Genomic DNA, 10,996 nt, shown 5'->3' on the forward strand with positions numbered 1-10,996 from the left:
CTATCACCCACTTGGATTTCTTCTCCCTTATCTTCCTAGCTGCCCCTCCATCTACTCCATCTGCCCAATCACCTCTGACCTCATCTGGTTCCACCTACCAGCCCCAGCCTCACTTATTTACTGATCCCCATCCCCACTCTCTCCTTTCTAACTCCTGATAGATACCCCTCTCCCCCACAGATATTGCTCAACCACGTGAGTTCCATCACCACGTACAGTCTCTTGTTTCTCCACAGAGTGGTTCCTCCTCTCCCCAGGTGTGGAGCCATTCTGTGACTGCGTAACTTCCCTCTTTCTTCACTAAAACTCCCACCGCGCCGCTGTCAGTCACTGCCTGGTCTACAATATGCTGGCAGTTCATCATCCCGCCCTTCGTACCTCTATCCTCTCAGTTGGTCACCTCATCACCCTACACCTTCAGCCCTCACCGCCCTAAACGCCCCTCATACTCCATGTCTGGCTCATCACACACCTCCCTCATTACCTTCTGTCCAGTCCCAGACCCCTACTCCCATTGCCCCCCCCACCCATACTCGTCTGATCCATTACCACTTCCCCAACATATCTCGCTACCCGGTGTCTCGTCTGTTATTGCCTTCCCCAAACTACCTCACGGACACCCACCCACTCACCCCCTTCCCCAATCACCGTCCTCCCCACCAGCGACCCCAGAGAGCCGCAGCCCATCCCTTACAAAATTCGGTCCCCTGGTAGAGGCGGGACCACAAGAGGTGGTGAAGGTGGGCGGGGATAGGTAGGTAGAACGGGGATAAGGCTTCCTCACACCTTCCTCACTTCCCCATTTGCTGCTGCCTCCGTCCACGGGTGAAGATGCCGCTGGAGTTCGAGCTCTGCCCCGGGCGCCCCATCGGCGGTCCCCACCCCTGCTTCATCATCGCCGAGATCGGCCAGAACCACCAGGGCGACATAGAGATCGCCAAGAAGATGATCCGCATGGCCAAGGTGAGGGACTGGGGGTTTGGAGGGGCTATTCTGGAGGAGTGGGGCGAGAGGAGGACCCGGACAGGGGGGAGAACGGGGACCGGCATCACCTCTGCAGCCGAGCTCCATAATTGTCACTGTAGCTTCAGCTGACGGGCTCTCATCTGCACCCGTCCGTGTCCCGTTCCATAGGCTGGGTCCTGGGATTATCCAAAGTTCTGCTCCCCTGCATTTTGTGCGCGAAGTCTCGTTCTCCAGCTCCCCCGGCGATCGCCTCCTGTATTCTTTCTAACTTGTGCTCCGAAGTTTTTCAATCAATACAGCATCTTTGACAATCTTTCTAATATATTAATTGCATTTTTAAATTGGTGAGAGGGTCCCTTTTCAAGTGTGAACATAGAATATAGAAATTTACAGATCTTTCAGCCCACAATGTTGTGCCGACCATGCGACCTGCTCAAGCAGCTGTCTGGAATTTCCCTAGCGCATAACCCTTTTAAAAGACCCTATTGTATCCGCTTCCACCACCGTCACCATCGCCGGCAGTGCATTCCACACACTCACCACTCCCAGTGTGAAAAACTTACCCCTGACATTCCTTCGGTACCTGTTCCAAGCACTTCAAAATTATGCCCCCTCGTGTTCCCCATTTCAGTCTTGGGAAAACTGCCTATCCACACGATCAATGCCCCTCATCATCTTATACACCTCCCCGTTAGGTCACCTCTTATCCTCTGACGCTCCAGGGAGAAAAGGTCAGGTTCCCTCAACCTATCCTCATAAGGCACGCCCTCCAATCCAGGCAACATCCTTGTAAATCTCCTCTGCTCTCTCTCTGTAGTATCCACATTGTGTGGTGACCAGAACTGAGCACTGTACTCCAAGTGGGGTCTGACCAAGATCTTATATAGCTGTAACATTACCTCACAGCCCTTAACTCGATCCCGCGGTAAATGAATGCCAACACACCATACGCCTTCTTAACACTGTCAACCTTAAGTAACATCCATGCCTCTCAAGGTCCAGATAAAGACTATCTCCCCTTGATATTAAACGGCATTGCCATCACTGAGTCCCCTCATCAACAATGACTAAAACTGAACTAGACTGTCCACGAAACTACCCCGGTACACGAGCAGGTCAGAGGCTGGGCTTCCTGCATTCAGTGATTAGCCCCCGGACTTCCCAAGACCCTGTCCTCATCCATAAAACACGATTCAGAAGAGTGATGGAACAGACCCCTTGCCTGGGTGAGAGCGGCTTAAACTGACACGACAGCCTGCTTGTTCAGTCTGTGCACATCAGTCACTCCGAGCGTTCATTAAATCCACATTTGGCAGAACATAGTTTCTGTGTCTGCCAGTTACAAAATACAGTTACTAACCCGGATCCGACCGATAGTACCTCACAAACCCGTGACTTCCGCCAGTTCCTCTGCGTGTTTCTCACCATCGCAATTTGAGAATGTATACTGGACTGATGTAACTGATTCAACATGACTCACCTTCATCTCCTCACGGGTAATTATGGATCAGCAACAAATGCTGTCTTTATGGAGGCACCCAGATTCTGAAAATGGTTATCAGATGCATTTTTAAATCATTTGTCAACTCTGCAACTTCTGGGTGGGACAAGGTCTTTCTCCGATCTCTGATCCACCAATTATTTAAATAATCGAAATTGCCCAAGGGCATTGCTCTAATTATTTTTTTTCTCAGTCATGCGCCCTCTGCTGGTCCAACAAATCAATACAGTACTACAATACCCAAATTTTCTTCCTGACAGGAATGACTTTCTAATCCTGCCTTAATTGCTGTTAGTTTTTAATGTCATTTCTATATATTTTTGCTACAAACAATGTAGATTGTAGAACATACGACAGTGTAGCACAGAGCCAGGACCTTCATCTCGTGATGTTGCAGCAAACTAATTAAACCAGCATTTAAATGCCCAATTTAACTAATCTCTTCTACCTACCCAGTATCTATATCCATCCATTCTCTGAATGTTCACGTGCTTATCTAAGAATCTCTTAAATGCTTCTATTATACACGTATCCACCAGCACACCTGGCAGTGCTTCTCCAGCACCCACCACTCTGTATTTTTAAAAAGGTTGCCCACACGTATCCTTTAAGAAGAAGCATAATCAGCATTTAACTGGCAGTTTAAGTCATTTGGTCTTATTCCTGTGGTTCTATCCATCCCATTTTATTTCCTATTGAGAGTTTTTCCACTGGAATCATTTTTCTCCCTTTCTCAGTTCTCGTAAAGCGGCTCAGAGCCAAAACGTTAACTGTTTCTCTTCCTACGGCTGCTGCTTTATAATACTGACATACTGAATAGATCCTCTTCTTTGCTTCCTATCTGGCTTTGTCCTTTTGAAGTTCTATAATCTATGATCCTGGTTTTCCTGGCACTAATTATGGCCTCTGTTGTGCCTGACTATTACAAGTGAACTTTTATCTGTGTTCTGTTTCCTTTCAGAATTGGTTCTGCTCTCCTGTGAGGAGCATAAAATGTGAGTTCTCCTTGCAAAACTGAGGGAGTACTCTACTATCAGGTGGCGTCTTACGGATTTGATGTAAACCCAGATATGATCTCTGGATGTTCGAGATCCACTTTGAAGAGCACAGCAGTTCTTGGTATTCTGGCAATATTATTCCCAAGCTTAATGACAAGGATCAAGTAAATGTATTTTTGTTTAAGAAAGTTTGAAAGAACTTAAATTTTGTATAAATACAAGTCTTTTACAAGTTTGTACAGGGTTTGAAACTTTAGGTTTATGATGGATATTGTTTTTTAAATCTCTGCTGTCTGTTTCTTTTAGGAATGCGGGGCAGATTGTGCTAAGTTCCAAAAGAGTGAGCTGGAGTACAAATTTAACAAGGCAGCTTTGGAGAGACCTTACACATCCCAGCACTCCTGGGGTGCCACGTATGGTGATCATAAACGCTACCTGGAGTTCAGTCATGAACAATATAGGGAGCTGTCAAAGTTTGCACAAGAAATTGGTATCTTTTTCACAGCGTCTGGCATGGATGAGGTGAGTTCTCTCCGTAGGGTATTTTTAATTTCTAACTATTATTGTTTTGTGATTTGATGCCTTGTAATATGTGGAAAAAATTTGCAGGTGCTAGATAAAAACAGAAAATATTGGAGATATTTAGTAGGTCAGGCAGCATCTTATGGGGCGAAAGATGGGACAGTAGCTCCTCACCAGTGTTAGAATCTACAGGAGGCACTGCCTTAAGAAGGCAATATCAATAATCATCAAAGATCCCCACAATCCCCACCATCTTTTTGTAGATCCCATGGGTCAAGAGCTACAGGAACCTGAAGTCAAGAACCAGCAGATCCAACAACAGCTACTCACCTTCAATCCTGGTTTGATTCTTGAACCAACCTGCACAACCCTAATCACTATCTCAGTAGGCCAACACTGTGGTCTCTTTTCACTAAAATGAATTGTGTTTTGTTCTAATTGCTCTTTCTTGTACAAAATTGTGTATAATTTATGTTTAACATGATTTTTTTTTGAGAAAGCTGCTATGTGTTTGTGATGCAGGTAAGTTTTTTATTGCACCTGGGCATAAGTGTACTTATACATATGGCAATGAACTGGACTTTGACTTTGATAATGATGGTTAGACTCTTCTACCTTGGGGGGGGGGGGGGGGTGAAGACTGACTGTTCACATTATCCAATCCCCTAGGGCACTATAAACCCTTTTAGCCTTCCCAGCTGTCTGGTTTCTCCTTGTAACTGGAGTGGCCAGTCCTGGCGGCATCTTGTGAATCCATTCTACACCCTGAAGGACATATTTCTAGTAACAAGAAAGAATAAAAATGGTGATAAGCATAGAGACAGGCAGACACATTGGGGTGCAGATACGTAACACTAGCAAAGAGAAGAGAATTTGCTAGGTGATAAATGGTGAAGAGTTAAATGATATTTTTCTCTGTGTTTTTTAGATGGCAGTAGAATTTCTTCATGAACTGAATGTGCCTTTCTTAAAAGTTGCCTCTTTGGACACCAATAATTTTCCATATTTGGAGAAAGCTGCTAAGAAAGGTAAATGGGATGTAGTAATTCCCCTCCCTGCACTTTGGGACTTCTGTTTCCACCATTACTAATGACTTCTTTGTGTTACCAGGGTGTCCAATGGTCATCTCCAGTGGGATGCAAAGCATGGAAATAATGAGGAAAGTTTACCAAACCATGAAGACCACCAGCACCAAGTTCTGCTTCCTCCAGTGCACCAGTGCCTATCCGCTGGAACCTGAAGATGTTAACCTGCGTGTTATCACAGTCAGTACAATACACAGTGATTTCACAATGAATAGAACACGTTAGTTATAGGACCCATTTTCCTCACCTGACAACCGTTACTGTATTTCATTCTTCCTGCTACATCCACAGTCTGTAAAATTACGAAACAGTGAAATGGTATTCACTCTCTCTGTCCTGATGAAACCAAAACATCAACTGATTATTGCCATCCACAGATAGAGCCTGCCTTCTGAATTTCTCCAGCATTTTGTGTTTTGTTCTAGATTTCCAGCATCTGTATAAGTCATTTGTGTTTATTCATTTTCTCTGTCCAGTTAGTTCTAATTTTTTTTCTAAGCTACACCTCTGCTCCTTCCCTATAGGCACACAACCTCTATCCTTTCACAATTTATCAACTTTGCCAAGAAGTCAAATATTAAACTTGCTCCTTTCAGGCAGTGCCTTTAGTTTGCCACAGCCTCTTGGCTCATCTTTTGCTTTTGACCTTGTCCTCTGGCCGATAGTCTGCTGCAGTACAAATGCCTCCCTTGTTTCTCTGAAGTCCTAGCTCTCCCTTTCAACTCCTCAGTTCTATGTGAACTTCTGAAGCCAGCCCCTGCAACTTTTGGCATATTTAAGTCGTTGATAATGTTTGCTTCCAAGCCAATGAGATCTATAGAAAGATTGACTTGTTGACCTTTTGGCCCCTCCAGGAATACCAAAAAGAGTTTCCAGACATTCCTATTGGATACTCAGGGCATGAGACTGGAATAGCTATAAGCATAGCAGCAGTTGCTATGGGAGCCAAAGTCCTGGAGCGTCATGTGACCCTGGACAAAACCTTGAAGGGTAATGACCACCAGGCTTCCCTGGAGCCAGATGAGCTGCGAGAACTGGTCCGCTCGATCCGCACGGTGGAGAAGGCGTTTGGCTCTCCCCTCAAACAGTTTTTGCCTTGTGAGACGGTCTGCCATAGCAAGGTACAAGCTAACATTGAAGGGTAAAGCAAAAACCCCTAGTCTTTGAGAATTTGCTGATTTTCTTGCTGCGTTTATTCCTCCAGTAAAGGAAGTAAAGGAGTGTTTAGTTTTAACGAGATAATACTTATGTAATGCAATGGTCTAATGTTTGGTGTACTCTGGGGAATGAATTACGAGATTTTCCTGTTTTCCAAACACACAACCTGTGAAATCAGGCAGAACGTGGCACAGCTACAATGTATAGTTCTTGGTGCTTTAAAGTAATGATGTTACCTTCTCCTTCTGTTGTAGCTGGGGAAGTCGGTTGTAGCCAAGGTGAATATTCCAGCAGGAACAGTCCTGACCATGGACATGATGACTGTAAAGGTCGCAGTCCCGAAAGGTGTTGAACCAAGCGACATCTTTAACCTGGTGGGAAAGAAAGTCACAGCAAACATAGGAGCAGATGAAACAATCACTGAGGACGTGATCGGAAAGCACAACTCTTAAAATTACACAGAGTCAATGCCTAAATTAAGCCAATTAGAGCTTTATTAATGCCAAGTCTGGTTGTGGGGTTATTAATTAATTAACAATTTATTATGGAATAATCAATGAAATAAAATGATTTGCTGCATCAAATTTTGAATTCCATTAATGTTCTTTATTTTTGGAGTTTGGACGTTACTGGCAACTTTTGCCTGTCCAGAATTGTCCCGAGGTAACGGTGAGCTACCCTGAGCTGCTGCAATCCTGGTGAAGATACTTTGGGAGGGGATTCCAGGATTTTAAACCCGGTGGCAATGAAGGATCAGTGATGTTTCTGAGTCGGGATGGTGGGAGACTGAGAGGAACCTGCAGGTGGCGCTGTTCCTTCTGCATCTTTTGCCCTTGGCTGTCTAGATGATAGAGATAGTGGATTTGAGATGTGCTGACAGGAAGCCTGGGTGATAACATCAGTGTGTTTCATAGATGGAGCACATTGTGCTTACTATCTGATGGTGTTGGAGCCAGGGTTTATATCACTCAAGCGGCCTGCTTTATCCTGGAAGGTGCTGGAGCTGTCTGAGGAGCTGGGCCAGGGAAATTGTATTCCTTTATTTCTCACTTGGGTCTGCTAGGTGGTAGAAGGTGAGAGGTGGCACATCACCCCCTCTGGGGGTGGGAAGTTGCAGTTCCTTACCGGTTGCTTCAGCCACCACATTTCTGCTTTGATCAGAAAATTAACTGGAGTATGTTCATAGGATGTCGTCTGTTGGGATTTGGGGGTAACAAAGCTAGGTGCATTTGACTGTCTGATTGGGAATGGTGTTCATTCAGCCGTCTGCCTGACTGATATCCAGGACCCACTGCCTGCACCTGTGGGCTGGCTTCATTTGCTGAAGACTTGTGAATGAAACTGAACTTTGTGCCATCAGTTACTACAAAACAATTAACCTTGTAAACAGAATGAAATCTGAATGCTGCAGCCAAAGATTATTGGCATTAGGCTGGGATCACTGGCCTCCAATAACCTGGTTTTATCTTGGGCAAGATGCAATTTCATTCATCAGATCGTTCCCTCGATGCCTGTTAACCTAATGTTTACCAGACCCTGCACTGAATCAAATAGGAAGGGCAGTCGCTGCCTCCTCTTTGGTCCATGTTTGCTAAGGCAGTGTAGTGATTAGCACTGCACTTTACAGTGCCAGCTGGAATATCAGAGTTCGATTCCTGCCATTGCCTGAAAGGAGTCTGTACATTCTCCCCATGCCCAGGTGCTCAGGTTTCCTCCCATGTTCCAAAGGTCTCCAAGATTAGCATCACTGAGTTCCAGGCATATTATACACAAATAGAGTCATAGAGCACTATAGCATGGAAACAGGCCCTTTGGCCCGTCTAGTCTATGCCAAGCTATTAATCTGCCTAGTCTCATCGTCCTGCGCCCTCCATACCCCTCCCATCCATAATCTATCCAAATTTCTCCTTGATGAATACAACTGCAAATACAGAAGGTATTTAAGACTCTACCCACATCTTCTGATTGTTTATGCACAGGTAACTCCTTTGGTCCTGAAAGGGACCCAATTTTCCCCAGCCTTTTCCTTGCTGTATCATAGATGTAAGATGCCTTGGTGTGAAAGTTCGCAAGGAAAAGTCAGGAGAATGGCAATGACAGGGAAAATGGATCAGCCATAATGAAATGGTGGAACAGGTTCGATGGGCTGAACGAACTAATTCTGGTCCTCTCTCTTATGGCCTTATGGTATTATCCCTAACCTTGCCTGCCGATCTTGTATTCCATGGCCTCTCTTTGTCTTCCTAATTTTTCTCAGTACTCTCCTATACTCCTGAAGTGTTTCAGTACCTCATGCCACATAAGAGTCACAGAGCAATACAGCTCAGATGCAGGCCCTTCAGCCCAAAAGATCCATGCTGACTACAGTATCCGCAGTTACTCCCAAGTTCCTGTTTTTCACCCATATCCTTTCACCCTTTCCTCCCATTTTTAATTATGCCTTATTTATTAAAGAAACTGATTTAATATCCTTGTACGTCAAGAGTTGTCAAGAACCTGCCTTCCTTGCTTTTCACTTTGGCTGTGAATTCCCACTATTTCTAACAGACCCTTGCATGTTGCATGTAGGTTTGCCTACAAGTAGCTGCTCTGCGACTAAATTTGCTAGGTTCTATCTTATGAGACAAACACGAGAAAATCTGCAGATGCTGGAAATTCAAGCAACACACACAAAATGCTGGTGGAACACAGCAGGTCAGGCAGCATCTATAGGGAGAAGCGCCATTGATGATTTGGGCAGAGACCCTTCGTCAGGACTAACTGAAAGGAAAGATAGTAAGAGATTTGAAAGTAGGAGGAGGAGGGGAAATGCGAAATGATAGGAGAAGACTGGAGGGGGTGGGGTGAAGCTGAGAGCCAGACAGGTGATTGGCAAAAGGGATACAGAGCTAGAGAAGGGAAAGGATCATGGGATGGAAGGCCTAGGGAGAAAGAAAGGGGGAGGGGAGCACCAGAGGGAGATGGAGAACAGACAGAGTGATGGGCAGAGAGAGAGAAAAAAACCGAACAACTAAATATGTCAGGGATGGGGTACGAAGGGGAGGAGGTGCATTAACGGAAGTTAGAGAAGTCAATGTCCATGCCATCAGGTTGGAGGCTACTCAGCCGGTATATAAGGTGTTGTTCCTCCAACCTGAGTGTGGCTTCATCTTGACAATAGAGGAGGCCATGGATTGACATATCAGAATGGGATGGGATGTGGAATTAAAATTTGTGTCCGGCTGGGTAGCCTCCAACCTGATGGCATGAACATTGATTTCTCTAACTTCCATTAATGCCCCTCCCCTTCTTACCCCATCCCTGATATATTTAGTTTTTTTTTCTCTCACTGCGCATCACTCTGCCTGTTCTCCATCTCCTTCTGGTGCTCCCCTCCCCCTTTCTTTCTCCCTAGGCTTCCTGTCCCACGATCCTTTCCTTTCTCTAGCTCTGTATGCCTTTTGCCAATCACCTTTCTGGCGCTCAGCTTCATCCCACCCCCTCTGGTCTTCTCCTATCATTTGGCATTTTCCCCTCCCCCTTCTACTTTCAAATCTCTTACTATCTTTCCTTTCAGTTAGTCCCGGCGAAGGGTCTCGGCCTGAAACGTCAACAGTGCTTCTTCCTATAGATGCTGCCTGGCCTGCTGCATTCCACCAGCATTTTGTGTGTGTTGCTTGTCTATCTTATGATATTGAATTTGACATTTCCCCAGTTCAGAACTTTAATGTCCAGACCACCCTTATCCCTTAGAACTGTAGGCCATAGTCACTTTTCCTGAAGTACTCTCCCACTGGACTCCATCTGACTGCTGGCTTCAATCTTTCAGGTTATGCCCCTTTTCGGATGGGTCCATGAACTTGGCTCAAAAACCTCTCCTAGATGCTCCTGAAATTCCCTACTTCTCTAACTCTTGTGTACACTTGTCATTTGCCTGCATACCTGCTCCTTTCTCTTCCACTAATCGTTGGGATACCTGTAGTTATCATTGTCCCTTTTGTATTTCCAAGCCCAAGGCACGTGGGCATGTTTGAGGAAACAGTGATGGTCTCCATAATCTTGCAATGTTCGCTCCTATTTTACTTTATCATACCTGAAGATTCCATGCACCTGGAGCTGCCAGTCTTCCCTTTCTTTCAATTATGTCTCTGTGACTGCAGCAATATCAAACTCCCAAATGCTGATCAATCATCTGCCTTACTGGTCAGGATTCTTACATTAAAATATTCTGCTTTAGCCTTCCAATCCTCCTGCAAGTCTTCATATGCCCACGTTGGTGGTGCCCGCCACACTGATTTAGAAATAAAGGCTACACTCATTGTCACCACTTCATTCGGTGCACTGTACAAATCAGTATCATTAATACAAATATTTCATCAGCCCATCATATGCCAGCAACTCAATGCACAAAAACAGGCAGGCATGCTCGAGAGGTTCAGACCAAGCATCAGAATGGGGAAAAATGTGTTCACGAAGCATTGATCGTGTGAAAAGTCAGAGGCTTTTCCCCAGGGCTGAAATGGCTATCACAAGAGGCCACAGTTCTAAGGTGCTGGGAAGTAGGTGCAGAGGAGATGTCAGGGGTAAGTTTTTTATGCAGAGAGTGGTGAGTGTGTGGAATGGGCTGCCGGTGACAGTGGTGGAGACGGATACGATAGGGTCTTTAAGAGACTCCTGGATAGGTACATGGAGCTCAGAAAAATAGAGGACTATGGGTAACCCTGGGTAATTTCTAAAGTAAGTAGATGTTTGACACAACATTGTGGGCTGAAGGGCCTGTCTTGTGC

At 45.3% G+C, this 10,996-nt stretch overlaps 1 protein-coding gene across 1 annotated transcript; it reads left to right on the forward strand.

Annotated features, from left to right (window-relative positions):
* The first annotated feature begins 791 nt into the window (after nucleotides 1-791).
* On the forward strand, nucleotides 792-6,814 carry LOC132391849 (sialic acid synthase-like). Its single transcript, XM_059965541.1, has 6 exons — nucleotides 792-963; nucleotides 3,772-3,987; nucleotides 4,916-5,015; nucleotides 5,098-5,252; nucleotides 5,927-6,193; nucleotides 6,485-6,814. Exons 1-6 carry the CDS (start codon nucleotides 832-834, stop codon nucleotides 6,680-6,682), a joined length of 1,068 nt encoding a protein of 355 aa, XP_059821524.1. The 5' UTR covers nucleotides 792-831; the 3' UTR covers nucleotides 6,683-6,814.
* Nucleotides 6,815-10,996: the final 4,182 nt, after the last annotated feature.

The sequence above is a fragment of the Hypanus sabinus genome, chromosome 3, assembly GCF_030144855.1.
Source record: "Hypanus sabinus isolate sHypSab1 chromosome 3, sHypSab1.hap1, whole genome shotgun sequence".
Lineage (NCBI taxonomy): Eukaryota > Metazoa > Chordata > Chondrichthyes > Myliobatiformes > Dasyatidae > Hypanus > Hypanus sabinus.

What these genes read in the sequence shown, in the direction of transcription:
- LOC132391849 (XM_059965541.1), top strand. Translation starts at nt 832, where the DNA reads ATGCCGCTGGAGTTCGAGCTCTGCCCCGGGCGCCCCATCGGCGGTCCC. An exon ending in AGATGATCCGCATGGCCAAG is followed by an intron (nt 964 to 3,771) that starts GTGAGGGACTGG and finishes TGTTTCTTTTAG; the next exon opens with GAATGCGGGGCAGATTGTGC. An exon ending in TTAACCTGCGTGTTATCACA is followed by an intron (nt 5,253 to 5,926) that starts GTCAGTACAATA and finishes TGGCCCCTCCAG; the next exon opens with GAATACCAAAAAGAGTTTCC.